General features: G+C 37.4%; 1 protein-coding gene across 5 annotated transcripts in view; it reads left to right on the forward strand.

Moving 5' to 3' along the window:
• Window positions 1–19,492, forward strand: part of LOC117424660 (cadherin-11-like) — a 59,245-nt gene extending 39,753 nt beyond the window's left edge. For 4 of the 5 annotated variants that reach the window (XM_058992703.1, XM_058992702.1, XM_034041258.3 and 1 more), the window contains 11 exons: window positions 1,427–1,893; window positions 2,377–2,671; window positions 5,096–5,215; window positions 6,731–6,898; window positions 8,386–8,573; window positions 12,163–12,416; window positions 12,528–12,664; window positions 13,522–13,649; window positions 13,993–14,110; window positions 16,502–16,756; window positions 17,861–19,492. In XM_058992703.1, the coding sequence (XP_058848686.1) occupies window positions 1,663–1,893; window positions 2,377–2,671; window positions 5,096–5,215; window positions 6,731–6,898; window positions 8,386–8,573; window positions 12,163–12,416; window positions 12,528–12,664; window positions 13,522–13,649; window positions 13,993–14,110; window positions 16,502–16,756; window positions 17,861–18,360 (2,394 nt within the window). In that variant the 5' untranslated portion in view covers window positions 1,427–1,662 and the 3' untranslated portion in view covers window positions 18,361–19,492. Of the gene's footprint in view, window positions 1–1,110; window positions 1,195–1,426; window positions 1,894–2,376; window positions 2,672–5,095; window positions 5,216–6,730; window positions 6,899–8,385; window positions 8,574–12,162; window positions 12,417–12,527; window positions 12,665–13,521; window positions 13,650–13,992; window positions 14,111–16,501; window positions 16,757–17,860 lie in introns of all 5 variants that reach the window. The other variant, XM_058992701.1, reaches the window with a different exon arrangement.
• The last annotated feature ends 158 nt before the right edge of the window (window positions 19,493–19,650 follow it).

Consider the following 19,650-nt stretch of genomic DNA (forward strand, 5'->3'; position numbering starts at 1 on the left):
CGTGGTTCCTGTATGGAAGGTTCCCATTGTATTTCTTCTCTAGTCCAAGCTCCACAGAGTATGGATGTATTTCATCAGTGGGCTTACAAAAAATAAAATTGAAACCTGTTTTTATTGGTTATGAATAAAGTAACCATGAAAAGTACAGGGTGGACAGCTCTGGGGAATGAAGTCTGTCAAACCACTGGCCAAGCTTGTCATTTGTAGCTGCACAGTACAGACTTGCCTGGGATGGTGCTTCCTCTCAGCATTACAGGGTTATCTGCTTTAATGTTAGACTAGCAACAACACAGAGATTGTAGCCTAACAATCTGGTCTTAGATCTCAGACCTGCTCATCAGGCATTCTCTCTTTCTCTGACTTGAGGTGGTATATAATCTTTTTCTGCTGTTGAACAGGCTGACCAATGGTGAATGGGGGCCATGATTGTTACCAGTTCACTAAGCAGGCCAGTCCCCTTCAGGCTTTTTAGCTCGATCAATGATTGCTAGGAGGAAGTAGAAAATGAACAAAGCAATCACAGCACCATCTGGCTTTAGGTTCCTCTCAGCATACTTTATCCTGTATTTGATGATGAGGCAGCGAGATTTACTTCAAGACAAATCAGCTTATTTTTCATAAAGCCACTGATGAACATTTACCATAAGTAAATCTATGAATCTATAAAGCTCATGCTCAGATATGCAATCATCATGCAGATATATATATATATTTTTTGTAGTACATAAGCCTTAGTTAGGAAGAGGTTTAAGCTGTAGGTAACACCAGACCTACATGCGAGCAATCTCATAGTCTCAGATATTGAAATAATATTAAGTTGTGAAAATGAAAAGTATAATATCTGGCCACAAGATGGCACCAAGTGCAACATAAAACAACAAACAAACATCAGAATTATAGATAGCAATAATACATTAAAGGGGGAGCCACTTCAACTTTAGTTTGTGGCACATTCCCAACCTAACAACCAATTTCACAATCAATTTAGTGGAAACAGTGTATAGTGTGTAGTTTTACAGACATATTGTTGGGTTTAGTATTGTGGTTATTGTTGAAAAGTTCAAGCTGCCAACTGATTAGTCATCACAGTTTTTTTTTTTTTTTTTTTAGAAAAAAACTTGCTTGACACATAGTCATATTTAACTCTGACAACCAATTGGAAACAGCAATGCCCATATGACATCAATTTAAAAGGTAAATTATATGCCATGGCCCCAACTGACAATATCAAATGTATTTCTACTTGTCAGTCTGACCTGACCATTCAATATTTTCAGTTGGGCCTTGGCATTTTCTCTCTCTCTCTCTCTCTCTCTCTCTCTCTCTCTCTCTCTCTCCTGGAAATATTTCTGGAAATAAACTAGGCAGAAGTTATCATTAATATTAGTTTTTTAATATTACTAATTGTGTTCTCTTGTCCTTTCAGAACTTGACAAATTTGGCTGAGACACAAAGAGAGAGAGAGAGAGGGGAGAAGAGCTGTGATGAGCCACAGAGCAAGCTGCAGGATTCGGGATTGAGGTCCAGGCCTGGCTTTCAAGTGACGGGGGAAGTGAGAAATAAAGAGAGAGAGAGAGAGAGAGAGAGAGAGAGAGTATTGGAGCAGCGCTGAGTTTGCTAGCTCACACAGACACACACACACATACAAGGAGAACAAGAACGATGAGGGAAGGGCTGGGTCTGCTGGTGTTTCTTCTGTGCCTCGGCGTGGTTGTCTGCAGCCATGCCTCTGTGCCCGTGGAGCGCAGCCACCAGCGGCAACTCTCCCTCCGCAGGCATCGTGAGAAGGGCAAGGAGGGGCAGGTCCTCCACCGTTCCAAGAGGGGCTGGGTGTGGAACCAGTTCTTCGTCATCGAAGAGTACACAGGACCAGACCCTGTGCTAGTGGGCAGGGTGAGACAAGCATTTATTTCTCTACAATTGGTTTATCTCTTCCCTCTGAACCAAGATCCCCACTGTGGACAAACAATCCCATGACATCTCTGAATGTAGGGTGTAGGGATATTATTTAGAGGTTTAATAATGAAAACAATTTTTTGCTGAAGTCTGCTGGGAGCAGCACTCTTGCCCTACAATTATTGCATACTTCTAAAGATCAGGAGTGTTAATCTTCACACATACCGGTACAGTATGTATCATAAATAATATACTATAGTACCCTGAGAATACTTGTCTGCTACACTTTGTGTAATTTGTTTTTTGCAATAAACACTTTCTGGTACATCTTTATTTTTAACTTCACTGAAAGTATTATTGATGGGTCTTGAAATATTACTGTGGCTGAAATTATCTGGGAAAAATGATCTGGGTTTCATACATACAGCCTCAACACACTGATGGCATCTGTTGGTATTAACTGACCATTTTCTCCCTCAGCTCCACTCAGATGTTGATTCTGGGGAAGGGAAAATAAAGTACATTCTCTCAGGAGAAGGCGCAGGCACCATTTTCGTTATTGACGACAAGACAGGGAATATTCATGCCACAAAGACGCTGGACCGCGAGGAGCGTGCTCAATACACGCTGACGGCCCAGGCCGTGGCCCGCGATACTAACAAGCCACTGGAGCCACCATCGGAGTTCATCGTAAAGGTGCAGGACATCAACGATAACCCGCCTGAGTTCCTGCATGGCCCCTACCATGCAATGGTGTCTGAGATGTCCAATGTGGGTACGTACTAACCGGTATGATAAAGCATGGGAACACACCTGAAGATACGAGTCACTTAACAAAATGGGCCCTGCGAGCATTTATTTCTCAATAACTCATGTAGGCCCATTTTGTGAGATTTTCCAAATGAAGTATATTTGAACTCATGCTTTTATAAAGAAAATATAAGAGTGGAATGTCAGAAATAATAACGACAACACACAACAATGTATATTTTATACATCTTTCAAATAAAAAATAGCCTTATCTTCCCAGTGTTTAAGAGTTTATTCAGGCAAACAAGATTAAACGATGCCCTTTAAACAGGATGTGAGTTACAGCTTGATGGGGCTCATAACAATGATTTATTATCCAATTTAGTCATTTTTTTCATGAGGCTATTAATCTCTAACTGCATTTTTTTTTTTTAACTGGTCTGTTTGTTTTTAACAATATATACAATATGCTATATATATATAAAGTTAATTTGATACCCCCAAGATCCTGTCCACTCCGTTTTAGCTCTTACTGAGTGCCCGGTTCAGTCAGCATGCAGAAATCATGATCATATATTTAATACAGCCCTGTCACAGAGTAACGACCTGTTACAACATCATTCTGCCTGCTGACAACGTAAATAATGCTTGTGGGGGTTCAGGATAGAATTCCCCACTAGGGAAATTTCAATATATTACAGTGGTTCTGGTTGCTGTAAACACTGCAGGCAAATGGATTTGAAGTGATCAGACTGTGGAATTATTATTATTTTTTTAAAAAATATTTATTTAGCTTCCAATTGATAGACAACCAATATCAGCAAAGCCATGCATTGAAGGGTTTAGTTGACAAGGGTGGAAAATGAATCACTTTTTTATTACTTAATTTTTGAGTTGAATTGTTTTTCCCACTTTTTTTATTGATTTATAAATACACTGGCTATCAAAATTAAACAATACAGTCAATACCAGTCCTGCAAAGAGTGCTTCACTTAAATCTGCACCATTATAGATACTGAACTGCAAAAGATCAAGTCTGTCTGGTCCATGTACAGTACACAGAATAGTTTTACAAATACCACTACATTGGGTCTATAACCCATTTGTTAACACTATCCAGCTCCAAACATATTTGGACTCAGAACAATTCTATGCACATGAATACTGTTTATTAAACCTTTGATACAGTGGACATTTTAGTTTGTACTTTCCTTAACAAAAAAAAGAGAAAAGTTTAAAAACATGAAATAAACAGCACACCATGTTAACTGAAGCCTGTGCAGAATCAATGTGTTCAACACTGAATCTGGGTTTAAAAGTAAAACACATGGAAACTGTAATATATTATGTGCCCAGTATATTAAAAATGCAAACCTTTTAAATAAACCATACCTTTTAGCTAAGCTAAAAAAATAGCAAAATGTTGTGTAGTACAGTGCACTATTAGCAAGTGGTTAAGCTATAGGTTAAATGGAAATTTGGAAGTTAATGTTAATGGCACTCAATAAAAGAGTCTTTGCAGTACTATAGTATTAATATCGGTCTGACTTTCAAATGAAATAACATAGGCTTACTCTTTTCAAATTCAATATATTGGACATTTATATCAATTTGATATACCTGTAAAAACGATATCATTTACAGAATCTTCCATTGGATGTTTGCTTATAATACTTTCACACAATTGGAAATTAAGTTTGGTGGACTTCAGTCTTGCATGTTTCATACACCCCATCAACAGTCAATGCTGCCTGTCATCTCATTTGACAAAAGAATTAACACTTTTGGATTGGAGTAATCTATCATGATCAAAAACACATCCTTATAACTCTGTAAATCACTAACTATTCATAGTAGTCCCTTGAGTGTTCCTGAATAATATAGACAAGAGGAAGAAATAATCTGGCCACAGTAATGAGTCTGGTGACACAAAATTGATTGCAGCCGATAATATTGCCTCATGCTGCTGTTTGTGCTTATACCAATTGTCTTAATCAAACCTGGTACATCTTAACATGTATCAGTAGTTATTAAACTACTAATATAAGAAAGAGAGTATTAGCCTACCTGAGATTAGTCATGGATGCTTGCACTACAATATATGCAGTTATGGATGTTAATTATAAAATATAGCAATTTCCAAAATACAAGAGAGGGGAAAAAAAGTGAAATATTTCCTATTTCATAATTATTTCCAGAATTAAAAACACTGGTGACTGAGCTCTGGTGTTTATATAGCTGACCTATATGGAAAATATCAGATAATGCATGGTTAAATAAGTCCTTGTGTACAGTATTGCATCACAGTAAAAGATGTTGAGTAACTGTTTATTTGAACAATATCTGTTATGTTATCAAATATATTTGAGTTATATAATTTGTTCTGCTGTGGTGTGACTTCAAAAGTCCACACAGTTCTCTGTTAATTAGGGTATATTTTTTGCTGCAGGTACCTCGGTCATGCAGGTGACAGCGTCCGACGCTGACGACCCCACGTATGGAAACAGTGCGAGACTTGTGTACAGTATATTGGAGGGGCAACCTTACTTCTCAGTGGAGCCACATACAGGTAAATAAGGAGTTCATCATTGGCCTCCAATTACACTACATAGAAAGTACCGGTAATGTAATCAAATATACGGTAAACAGCATTTAAAAAGTTTTTGATTAATAACTAGTGATTGTTAAGATATTTGTATGTATTTAACCAGATTAACGTCAATAACATGGAATCTCAGAGTGCTTAAGCTAATCAATTTAGTGAATCTTTATTATTAGTGAACAGATTATCTCCGACCATTTTAGAAAAATGCATTGATTGTTTTTTTGTCGAAAATTAGTTATATTTTGATTTTCATATCCAGCTTTGACAATCAACTGTTTTATATATTATATTGTATTATGTTATATTATAAAACACATTTCCTTGGCATATTCACAAGGGTTGAGCATGTGGTTCCAGCAAGAAAGAAGCTAACAAACACAGCACACTCATTTATTAAATCAATTACATAACATTCCTCTTGCTAAGGTGTCTGTTGCCAGGTATGAAGAGCTATGAAAAATCCTGTTAATAAAATAAAGCTGTAGATTTAATTGGAGCTCATCCAAGGTTCACATTTCTGACTTGAATTGAGATTATCTGAATTTCAAGTAGAAAGCTAGGATAAATATCAGTCATTAAGGGAGCATAGAACACCATCCATATAATCTGTGACTGGGTTTCAAATAGTGCCAAGTCACTCATATGAAAAACAACTGCAGCTTCAAGCAACAGTAACATCATTATTATTTTATTATTATTTATTTATTAGCTGACGCCCTAATCCAGGGCGATTTACAATTGGTCACATTATACATATATCACATTATTTATTTTTGTATTACATACATTTACCCATTTATGCAGTTGGGTTTTTACTGGAGCAATCTAGGTAAAGTACCTTGCTCAAGGGTACAGCAGCACTGTCCTCCACCTGGGATTGAACCCACAACCTTCCAGTCAAGAGTCCAGAGCCCTAACCACTACTCCACACTGCTACTTAGGGCCTTTCAAATTCAAAAAAGAGTACACTAAATGTAGGCATCCTGGTTCTGTTCCCTGGCAACATTGGAGGCACCTGTGCTGTATGGTCACCCTCAGGTGCCATGTTTAGCTCTTACTCATACCATTTTGAAATGGTATGGATATTTCTTAGAACACATTCTCGAGGGGAACAGTTCTGGGTCCTGAATCACCAAAATGTACCATTTGTTACTAGGTTACTAGGTTACTAGGTGATTTTCTACATTGGGAATATAGGTCACAGTGACCTAGTTTTTAACAGTATTGACACACACAATGTCTAATATGCACATTATTTAACTTACCGTACAATGAGATATGCACATTATTTAACTTACTGTACTGGTGGTTGCTATATTATAATTATGTAAAATTGTATTAGGTTGGAAATGTCTTGCATACTATCACACTGTAAAACAAAGGATGATAATAGAGGTTTCTAACTGCAAATATGAACACACCATTGAATAAAACGTGTTGCAGCTGTAGACTCTTTTATAATGTCTATCTGTCTCCTAGGGATTATCAGGACAGCCTTACCCAACATGGACAGAGAGGCCAAGGAGGAATACAATGTTGTCATTCAAGCCAAGGACATGGGGGGGCACATGGGGGGCTTGTCAGGGACCACCAAAGTGACAATAACACTGACAGACGTCAATGACAACCCACCAAAGTTTCCACAGAGTAAGTGCAGCTGGGGAGGTTACAGTTATCCAGGATTAAGTAATAATACTGTGTATAGACCAAGGTCAAGGATAGCCTCATATAAAACAGACATTTGCTGCAGAGCCATGCTGCTGTTTAAACAGTAAATCTAGTAAATCACATTCTCAATTTGGTAAGCCTTTGTGATCAGTTTTTCATATCCTGTTTTTTCCTCTTTTTTTGTAATCAGATAGGGAACAGTAGCAAAGCTCCCAAAAGTGTATGTTTTCCAAAGTTTCAGCAGAAACAGGCACTGCATGTGATGTACCTCAAGGAAGTGCACCCCCTGTATACTCATGCTGCAGGCAGAGGTAGAGCTCAATGTTTAGACCAGCAGCCTGCTTCTTGTTATTTGTATTACTGATGGGGAATTAGCTTTGAGTGCAGAATTTCCCTTGTTGATATTGTACATGCTGATGTGTGAACATGTGACTTATCACTGCATTCTAAGAGAACTTCCTGCCTTATACTGTTGTGGTGGTGTGTTCAGAATATTTAACCAGTCTATCTAGCTATATCTGTGAGCCATCTCAGTGTCTGTTTGCAGACATGATTAAATCATTTGGATACCATACTATAGCCTGGCCCACAAGTTACCTTAAAAGGCTTTTAAACAGTCTTAATACATATCTGTGTCTTGTGTATTGTGTGTGATCCGAAGTCTGTTATCTCAGAATGCGCCTTATGTCAGTGTAATCCAGGGTCGGTGGTTTAAATGAAATGATTGCTGGCCACCTGTGACATCCCCCGAGTCTGAGAATGTGTTAGAAATAGGAGGGGTTCAGACAGCAAACTCAAGCTATACTTAGAACAACCAGCTATGAAAATCTCATGGCAGTAAATAATTTCATACAATGATGAAAGAAAATGGAATTCTGTAAAATATAAGAGCTGCATCTCTCTGTTGCAAATCAATTTCAGTCATAGACTAGACAACAGCTTTAATAGACGTTAATAGAGGCTCTCGGTTAGACAGGAGTTGAGGAGCTTTACTGCTGAGATACCCTCAATAGGTAATTTGAGACTCTAATTAAAAATGATCTCTTGATTCTGTCTTCAATGTGTAATATATTCAGTGTTTAAAAAGACAACGCTATAGGCAGTTCAAAACAACTGCAAAAACAATTGCAAAACAACTTGTCCTCCTTATATAGTGAAAGTAGGTAAATAACAATGTGAAGATATTGACTCACAAATCTATGAATGAACAATAACAAAAAAGTAACTAAAGAAAAAAAATGATGTTAGATATTGTATCGTGGTTACATGCCAAAAACAAAATCCAGTGCTTTTTTAATCTAAACTAGCTGGACAATAAACAAAATCCAGTGCTTTTTTAATCTAAACTAGCTGGACAATAAGAATATTTCCTAAAAGTTGTAGGTTTCACATCGCTAGATTTCTGTCGTCTAAACCAGTTATCATCTCTCTATAGCACAGTGTTAATGCTGGTCTTCCCTCCCCAGGCGTCTATGCTATGTCTGTCTCAGAAGCCTCAGTCCCTGGCGAGGAGGTGGGTCGAATCAAGGCGAAAGACCCCGATATGGGTGAGAATGGCCTGATCTCATACCGTGTGCTGGAAGGGGATGGTGCTGATGTTTTTGAGGTCACCACCGACTCACAGACTCAGGAGGGGGTACTCAAGCTAAAGAAGGTAAGCAAACGTCACCTGTGAATACTGTTTGCTATTGGTAAATGAATTTATTTGTAATGTGTATGTAAGTGTGCATGCATGTATGTCTACATGTATTTGTGGGTGGATGGATAAATCTGTGATGCATACAGTAGTTGGATTTACAGACAGAGACTGATGGACAGGTGGACAATCTGGAGAGCAGAAGTTATAGTTTGCGGTTCCACTTTGTGATCATACAGACCGAGTCTCAGTTTCCCATTGCTTCTGACATTTTCAATGCCTTTTCGTGCCTTGCTCACAGTGAGTCTCCATGTGATGAGTTAATTGCCTGCAGTGCTATGCAGAGAGCATGCTATCCCCACTTCTGTTGGAAGAGATTGGGATTGCAAACATCACACAGTATATCAGGAAGAGGAGACTAAGCACCATTTTACTGAGATACTGGGCCTTATCCAGGGTATTTAGTGCTTTGGGCATTTAAAATAAACCAATAAACCCTCTCTAAAACAGCTGAAAACAATTTCATGAACTGCATGCTTGATTAATCAAAATGGGCTTAGCACAACATCCCTTAAAATAGTTAACATTTTGTAAATTAATTGAAATGCACATTTAAAATGTCTCATTATATATATATATATATATATATATATATATATATATATATATATATATATATAGTACAGATACATTTTGAGAGCAAAATGAATATATATATATAGAGAGAGATATATGACCTTGAGACAGAAAAAAAAAATGAAATTGGGAGAATAGGGAGAAAGAAATCACCAGCAATGATACAGCATATGAATGGTGACTGACTGGCAGAGGAGACCTTGCATGATGACAGGGGGGCTACTGTCTGTCCTGGGACAAGTTACGATAGCTGACAGTGACGACGACACAGACAATGCAGAATGCCTCCAACAATCACTTTGATGCCAAGCTGTTAACCTCAGTAACATAATGCCTCTCTGTTATACCTCTTGGGAAATCATCACCTTTTGCTCATCAAAGCATGTTGAAAATTAAAGTTGAAATTACTGACAGAATTGCCGGCGTTTTAATCAAGTATTCGGTTTCAAGTTGAGGCAGGTGGCACCGTGTGAATATTAAGAGACAGCCTTGCATTATTGTGGATATTATCTGGTTCTGATTAGTTTCAGCCACCAACTTATTAGATGCCAACATAAAGGACTGAAGGAGGCCTTCTTTGTCGAGAACTGCCTTCAACCTGCTGAATAAAAGATTTGGGTCACATTTGTTTTCAATCTTGCAGCTTTATAACTAAGATTAAAAACAAATACAAAGTTTAAACAAGTCATCACAAACCAGGACATGCATGCTTTAGCGTGTCCCTCTTAAACCTTAATTCTCACTTTTCAATTTGAAATTGAAAGGCATCAGTAACAAGCTGCAGACTTTTCAATTGGTAAACACTGAGGGGTCATCAGCACAAATGATGGGGGCACTGTCTCAATATAAACAGGCTTAGGTGCTTGTGAATGGGACATTCTTGTAGTTGGGAACCAGCTCTGTGCCTTTTTTTTAAAAAAAAGGGTTCAATGGTAAAGTACAGGTTGTCAAAAAATAGTGAAATTTTCCCAGTGTCATGAACACTACACTATTTAGATTGATAAACAAAACCTTGATTTAAAGTTAAGCAGCTCCACTAAGATCATGTTTGACTAAATTCCCATATGTATAAAATGCTCCAGTTGTATTATTTTAACTAATGTATATTCAAGTCCTTTGAGGTATGAACCGGATGTAAAGTTGATGTATAGATAGGCCTGTCTATATGTTTCATTGTGTAAATGGGTAGTAATGCGTGTCATCTCACATACACTTCTACAATACTTACAAATTAGGCAATACTTTAGTCATAGCTTTCTACATCTCATATGCATATCTAGCAATTAACTAAAGATGGTAGATTGGATTCAGTGATCACCATTTTGCATTGTAAAGCTAGTATCTAATGTAGTTGGGAGTCTAATATAGCACCATAGAGTGTCTAAATTATTATTTATTCACAATTTGTATTCATATTTTGAAATCAATTATGAATCCTGCTGGTTGGTGGACGCCTCTTTTCTCTAACAACAGATATTAGTGTAGGTTAGTTTAGCAGTTTACAGTCCTTAATACAAACACAAACCTGACCTCTTCAAGACAAATAGCCTTACTTTTTATTTTAGACACACTATTCTCTAAACTCATTTAACTGTTCCAAACCAATACGTGTATCTGTTCTTTCTAAGACACAGAATGCAATTTCTCACTCCCTTCCGTATCCAATCAATGTGTAAGTACCTCCATTATCATCCATCAAGAAGTCATCCCACACATCCATTCATCAGCTTTCACTTCCCCCTCTCTCTTAGCATGATATATATATATATATATATATATATATATATATATATATATATATATATATATATATATATATATATATATATATATATATGCTAACTTCACTACAACAAACACTTCTTATAACAAACTGTTTTTTTCAATGCAAATTAGCCCTATTAGAACGATCACTTACAGGGTCGACCTGGATACAATGATCTTGGTACTGACTACTGACTGACACTGAACTTTCTCCAGTGTCAAGTGTGTTATTCTCTCAGTGAAAACTAATTCAAAGATAACGCTAATTCAAAGATGACCTATTGTAGTACGAATCATGCATGACGAATGCAATCGTTGCCTGTCAGTCATCTTGACACAAACTACAACCAGGCAACAGGCGTGAGGAGCAATCTACGCTGGACAGTTTTTTCAAGAGTAAAGACGTGTAATTAATGTATTCAGCATGTAAGTGTACATTCTTTCCTTTTTCATTTATTTACTGTTTTCTTTTAAACATACCTGTAGCAGGACAATTGCCCTGCACAAGGGAAATTAGTGTTGGTGTAATGTATATATGGAAACGGGTTTGTTTTGTGTGCTTTTTGGAGTTGTTATGTTTGATCAAATGATTATTTACAGTTGGGCACTCGATTGAGATTGCTGCCTGCCTGTCTTGTATGTGTCCTCCGTGCGTTACCATCGTTGGTAGCGTCACATGACCTGTTTGTTTACTTTCTGTTTTGTGTTTAATAAATCCTGCGCGTCTGTGCCGGCATTTCTCTCCGTCTTGCAATGCGGTTACCCACACGTCACGAGTACCTTGTCACAATACCGTTTAAATGTTTATCAATGTGAATTAATGTTCGTAAAAGTACTATATATTAATGTTCAATTCAAATTTGCAGATTTATCATTATTCTGATACAGAAAAATACAGTGACTGAAACCTCATGTATACACAGAGCAGGAATAGAACAAGTATTGACAATAGAAGCTCTCCCACACAGCCATGTGAGCATGCCTCAAGTCTGCCCTGCTTGTAGGTAATGGAGACAACACCATCTTTGAGACTGCCTGGAAAAGAGACCTATGCCAATTGAACTGTACACTGAAGGCAAAGCTAAGACTACCAAAGTCATTGTGATTTAAACTCAGGCTTCCAAATGTAAAAGTCCAGTGCATTAAGCCATTTATTTGTCTCACTTTTTATCACTCCTCACCTCTCTTTCTTTCCTTTTCATTGTAGCACGTGGACTTTGAGACCAAAAGGGCGTATAGCCTGAAGGTGGAGGCATCAAACCTGATTCTAGACCCACGGTTTCTCAGCTGGGGGCCGTTCAAGGACACGGCAATGGTGAAAATCACAGTAGAAGATGCAGACGAGCCCCCTCTTTTTACCTCGCTTGGCTACATCTTTGAGGTGCAGGAGAACTCGCCTGCCAACACTGTGGTGGGTCGGGTTCATGCCAAAGACACAGATGCTGCCAACAGCCCCATTAGGTAGGCGGTGGAAAACATATGTCACCTTATTTTTCTTGTTTTGCATCATTTAACAGCATTTCTCTGTGCTGGCTATATCTGAAGGGTGTGATTTCTCCTCCTCCATCTCAGGTACACCATTGACCAGCACACCAATCTGGACCGCTTGTTTAAGATTAACCTGAACGAGGGTATCATCCAGACCACCAAACCACTGGACCGGGAGGCCATGGCCTGGCATAACATCTCCATCATCGCTTCTGAAGCCCGTATGTCTTCCAGTTTATTCTATTTTTTATGAATATTTATTTTCATTAATATTTTCTTGCATTGCCAAGAATGCTTATAAAGGCAGTGTTATCTGGAAGTCCGTTGAGAAAGGCTGCCATATTGTAATATTATCTGAGCACAGATGCATTTTTAAGACATGTTTACTATATTTCATGCCAAAAACAGGATTTCATCCTGGATTTCAGTCCCCCTTCTGTTTTTATTTGACTAATTTGTTGGTCTTAATCGTTCAAAAAACAAACAGACAAAAAAAGCCAAGTTGAAATGGCAACTAAAGTACCAGTATACATATTACTTAGTATTAAACTAATCTAATGTTGATTAATACTAATCATTAACCATGGTGACTTTTTTGTTTTGTTTAATTTAGCCCTTATTATGTATGAAAGTGTTAAAACACAATGCATTACTCTCCCTCGCTTTCTGCTTTGTTGTATGTATTCCTGGAATATCTTTTTATAACATAATTGTGATTGTTTTTTGATAATTTTAACAACATGTCCCTGCTAATAAATCAGGTTTGACTATTTCACAATGGTTATGCGTCAGGTCTTCTCATAGAAATGTCTTCTGAACTCACAACACCGGCAGCTTGAGTACAACCTGTTAATCAGAAACATTTAATTGGTTCTCGACTTTTCTCCTAAAGTTAAGCATTTTGATTGGTTCATCTGTCCTACCTGCTCGCTGCCGCAGAGGTTCAGAGGGATGGGAACAGAAAGCTTGGAAAGAAATGCATAGTGTTTTAAACCCTACAGCCTGTTCAGTAACACTTTAATAAGTTAATTTATACAGCCTTCACCAATTAATTAACTTTTGCGCTCTTAATATCTAGGTGCAGTGGACCCTCGTCAAGAGGCCAAAGTTCATGTTGCCATCAAAGTCCTAGACGTCAATGACAACCCCCCTGAATTTGCTGCCCAGTATGAAGCATTTGTATGTGAAAACGGCAAGTATGGCAAGGTAATCGTTCAGAAAATTATGTATATTGATGTACTTATACATTTTCTTGAAGTTCTAAAGACAACTTAATTTTGGTCAGAATATATATATATATATATATATATATATATATATATATATATATATATATATATATATATATATATATGGTTTAAATACAGATATACAAAACACAAAACCAAAAAAAAAAAACAATTTAAGGGGTTTAATGTCTAAGAAAGTTGTATTACTAAGTACTAAAGAAAGCTTTATCAGTCTGTCAAATTTAAAATGTTAAGAAAATTAGGGCTTCAAACAGATGATGAGCGCTCCTTCACATTGCATTTGTTTTATTTCTCTAAAGCTGATTCATACCATCAGTGCAATGGATAAGGACGAGGCAGCCAACGGACCCCGCTTTCTTTTTGAGTTAGCTCAGGAGGTCGCAAACAACCCGAACTTCACTGTCCGGGATAACAGAGGTCAGTGCGCACCTACAGAATATGATGCCATACCCTGTCACAATATATTTTCTTTTGCTTATCTTGAACATTCTGTAATGCTCTAAACTCATATTGACGTAAAAGGATTTTTTAGCTGAGTGAGTGCAATATACCATACTTATCTCAGCATTTACTGAAGATAATTTAGCAGCTACGTGTATTTATCTGTTATTTTACACATAGCAGGTGCCTCCAGATATAAGCTGTGTATCAAATCAGTTGCCGTTGTTTGTATGCCCTCTGATTGCATTAATAAGTGTATTATTGCCATAGCTAAGTTCAGAAGGTCAGCAGATAAAGAATAATTAGATTTAGGCACTATGTTGTAGCTGTTGCGATAATGCATCAACCTCATTGCCCAGTGTTCAAAGCACCTCATATAAACACCCAAGATAATGGTGTTCGTAGTTAGAGATCTAATTTACTACTAGAGTTTGTAAATTCAAGTGCAAACTACGATAAATGGTAAAGCACAGAAAATGAAGGCTAAAATGGCAAAAATTGGGTAATACTAAATACTAAAATACACTGCTATCACTGGAGCATTCTAATTATATAATATGCATATATACCTTTTCATGTAGCCCCTTTTTATTTCAGTTCATCACAAATACATTTATTATTGCAAGTCACTGGGGAAAAAGAACTTCCGCTCATTTGCAATTCAAATGGTCTGAATCCCAATCAGCCTTGCCACAAATCCAACATATTTCTCTTGGATTACTGATGCTGAGATCATCTCACATACAAAGCTAAGCAGCTAGTTCTTATTAACCATTATTAACTCGAAAGATGTGCCGAGTACCGCTATTGAACTCCTAAATGAGCAAGATCCAACTTCTAGAGTGTAATGGAGATTCTCTCTAATAGCTGCTAGCAGTAATTACAGTGGGTTAGTAATTACACCCAGTCTCTTAATAGCCCATCTCTATAACAAAAGTTTCTCAAATTAAGCCATCTTCATCTTAGAAACAGATAGATAATAAGTTTGAGCCTGCTGTGCAGAAACTGTGCACTTTTCATTCCTACTTAATATTTAATACAATTAGATTGGAATAAAAATACAGACTAATACAGTACAAGGCTTAGAGCAACACAGGGAGGCATGAAACGCTTATTGCATTTCTGAAGAGCTAATACTTTAGACTTGAATCATCAGGGCATGTTGTATTACTTGTGTTATATAATATACAGAGTCTTAACCATAGGATTTTATAAACTTCACTTAAATCTTAAGTCTATTTTCTATCTTAAAGAGATCTGGTTATTTTAACCAGTCTTTATAGCTCAAATAAATGTATCTGTTGTTAGCCAAGATGCCCTTCTTGTACAGTCCCATGTTACTGTAGTTTTACACTTTTTCAGGGTGCGTTAAATTAAACCCTAAATGGCCATATATTAATATAAGCAATGCCTAAATGTATTCTTAATAGAGCAATCTATATGCATTGTGGAAAAAAGACTGAGGTCTTTGTTTATTTAACACTGTGTAATGGAAAACAAAATCAAATGATCTGCATAATCCATACTGTAATATTCATAACTTGTTAAGCCTTTGAAAGAATTATGCTCAAATAATTGTTTAGGCTCATTCTGTGAGTGCTAATTTGGTCCTTGATGGCACCTTCTGTAAACACCCCACAGTGATGACACACACTAATACATGACCTTCTTAGCTGCCAGGATGAAGTATCTTCCAGGGGAAACAACAGGCATTCATTTTAAGTGTGGCACCGCTGAGACCCCTCTATACATCAAAAAATAATTTAAAAAAGCACAATAAAAATAAGAACGTGCATTTATTTTTATTTTATGAAACAATAAAGTACAAGTGCTTCAAAGGGTACAGGGTGACGTGTACAAATGTAAAACAGGCTTGGTGACTGCATTGCACTGTGCTCGTCTTAGGAATCTCTGAGCTTGAAATAAAACCAATATAGGCAGTCATGCTCTGAAACAGAGCCTTTGCTTATACTATACATGCACATTATATTAAACCATAATTGTATCGTTTGGGGATCTCTAATCACATTACCTTTCCACAATCTCATATTCATCTGATTACCCTGCATGCCTTATTGGTTTTTATGAAGTCAAAAATACTGAACATCTGATAGATCCTCAGTTTTTCTTTGCGATCATGTTCTAAAATCTCTGTACAATAACTATATTTTGTGCATTGTATGCAGCCTTACGTTCAGAAAAAAAATATTGTGCTCCAATTTAGAGTAACACACTTTTTAGAATCTCTCCTTTTGTTGTTTTGACGTTAACATCGTGAATAGTCGACATACATGCTTGTGCAGGTCAGTTGTTAGTTGAAGAATTCCTTCTGAACATGCCGCTGTCATGACTGTCCTATCTCCTCAGACAGCACAGCAGGGATCTATGTGCGCCGGGAAGGAGGGTTCAGTCGACAGAAACAGGACCTTTATCTCCTGCCCATCGAGATTAATGACAATGGCAGCCCCCCACTGAGCAGTACCAACACCCTCACTATCCGTGTGTGTGGCTGTGACAGTGAAGGCACTCTGCAATCCTGCAACGTGGAGCCCTACATCCTGCCTGCGGGACTTAGCACTGGGGCCCTCATCGCCATTCTCGCCTGCATCGTCATCCTACTTGGTGAGGGTCACATTCTTCCTTTCTTACAGTCTTGAGAAATAAATCAAGTAGACACACGTTTATGCTAATTTCACTAATGAAGACATTCACCCAAAATGTATTCCACGTCACATAGTTTCTTATAGTCTTACATCAGAATTGATGACATGGCGTGATCCACTCAACAGGAGAAGAAACAGATAAACAATATGTGAATAAACATTCTTTTCTGTTAAACAGTGTTTTTAAAAATTAAAATAACCTAATAAACCTTCTCTAAAACAGTTAAAACAGGGGTTTCATGAACTGCAAACTTTTTTTATTATTCAAAGAATGGTTCTTAAACAGCCCTTAAAGTGTTGTTACCATGAGTGCTTAGAGTGGAGTTATCTTTCCTAGACCTGTGTACAGGTCTGCAGTGTTGAAAAAGTTCTAGATGACATGGAGGCGTTTGGCTTTGCAAGATCCACTTAACAAAAGTAGAAACAGATCCACGCAATTGGTCTTACTTTTACTGACATTCCACACTTGGGGCGAATACACAGCATTTTGTAGTTTTTAAATGCACACAAATTACAGACTAGTGTTATCTACTTCATGAGTCACCTGCTCTTTATTTAAGTGGTTAAAGACATAATTATAATTTTCACATATTGAGGTTACACATAAAATAATCCTTGAATGCAAGTGGTGAGGTACAGAAAGCTGACCTCCTATTGCATGTTAGTGAAGTGACACTTGAAAACCCACCACTTTGTAAGCAACAGCATTCAATGTTTCCATCAATGCAGGTTCATCCTTGAAGGCTGATGTCAGTGTTACCCTAAGGACAAGTTTGTGAAATGCATTTCTGAAACCATTCCTAAAAAACAATTGACTAAATAAGCAATCCAATGTAATGGAAATACGCCCGTAGTTACATAGTTACATTTATTTTTTTAAATAAATATATACATTTCCCCAATTCCTTATAAAATTCTTTATATAAATCAGGACTCTGACTTGGAATCAGTCCAAATAGTTATCAGTTGTTTGACCAGTATTTCAGTTTCTTTCCTGTTTAGAAATGTGCGTGTTTTACTCATGAAAGTTTCTATTGCCCTCTCCCTTTCTCTGTCCCCTCAGTGATTGTTGTGTTGTTCGTGGCACTGCGTCGGCAAAAGAAAGAGCCGCTCATTGTGTTTGAGGAGGAAGACGTGCGGGAGAACATTATCACCTATGACGACGAAGGCGGTGGAGAAGAGGACACAGAGGCCTTCGACATTGCCACGCTGCAGAACCCTGACGGTGCCAACGGTTTCCTTCCACGCAAAGACATCAAGCCCGAGCAGCAGTACCCAGCCCGACCTGGCCTTCGGCCTGCGCCAAACAGCGTTGATGTGGATGACTTCATCAAGACACGCATCTCTGAAGCGGACTACGACCCCACAGCACCCCCGTACGATTCTATCCAGATCTACGGTTACGAGGGCCGCGGCTCCATTGCCGGCTCACTCAGCTCCCTCGAATCGGCCACCACAGACTCCGACCTGGACTACGACTACCTCCAGAGCTGGGGTCCTCGTTTTAAGAAGCTGGCGGATCTGTATGGCTCCAAAGACACGGCCGATAATGATGACTCTTAACGGCTGGAACCTTCTTTTTGTCTGCACCCCTTAAGATAATGTAGTATATTATGTACTATAAGTATACTACCAGTATACTGCTAATATATTTATAGTATATTTTTTGACTTAAGTATAATTATAGTGTACTGCATTCTAATAAGGGGTCGGACCTTGAAGAGACTCCAATTCTGAGAAGAAGCCAAAATAAATAAAATCCTCAGTAGGATGTATTGACACACACACGAGCGCACACACACACACACACACACACGCACGCACACACACACGCACACACAAACACACATATACACACACAAAAAAACATTGTATCAAATGAATAGCTCTGTATTTTCCTTTTTTTATTATAATTATGATTATTATGGTGATTGTTGTTAAGGGGTCGGTTTCTATTTAATGAAGCTGATGAGTGCCAGGAATAAGACCACAGGTTTATACTGTGAAGGAGCTCACAAAGGAAAAATGGTTGCCTTACATCAAAAAGAGGAAGAGTTTTGATGACTTCTGCAGTACTCCCATTACCATGTTTTTAAACACTCTTTGTTAATCTGAAGAAGGACAATAAAGAAACACGCATTATACTATGTTTTTAAACTTCAGAAGACAAAGTCCCTTACCTTCCCACAAAATTAATCATGAAGAGAAAGCTGTGAGCTCAAATATCGCCTTAAATAACGAACACTCCTGCAGTGTAGTGCATTTTTTAACTTGAAAAGAAAAACATCATAAAGCAAGCTAAAATCCATCTAATGTATGTACAGAACAATGTGCAGGTATCTCTCCTGAGGATCAAACTTGCGCCTATTGATTCTTGTAAATCTTTTTTTGTTATTATTATTGTTATTATTTTGGGTTTCTTTTCTTTTCTTTTTCTTGGCTCATATTAGATGAAGGGAAAAAAATGTTCCTGTCACAGTGAAAGACCCCTAATGTTTAAGTCAATTTTATGGTACCTATTTGTACAATTTTAAAAGTTCTTATTTTAGTATACATAGAGATATCAGTATTTCAACATGTAAGAAAATGTTACGACATCACACTTATATTTTATGAACATTGTACTGTTGCTTTGTTATGTGCTTCAGTCTAAGAAGCGAAAACTTTGAAATAAATGCCCTTTTTATAAAAATAATGTTTTTTTTAATTATTTTCTTTTTTGTATTTATTTTGTTAAGGAAATGTGTACGAAAGGTTACAAAGCAGTACCATTCTAGATATCGATATGTATTACATTTTCATTTATCACACACTAGCCCATGCAGCATTTTTTATAATCTCTGGTGAGCAATT

The sequence above is a fragment of the Acipenser ruthenus genome, chromosome 19 (genome assembly GCF_902713425.1).
Source record: "Acipenser ruthenus chromosome 19, fAciRut3.2 maternal haplotype, whole genome shotgun sequence".
Lineage (NCBI taxonomy): Eukaryota > Metazoa > Chordata > Actinopteri > Acipenseriformes > Acipenseridae > Acipenser > Acipenser ruthenus.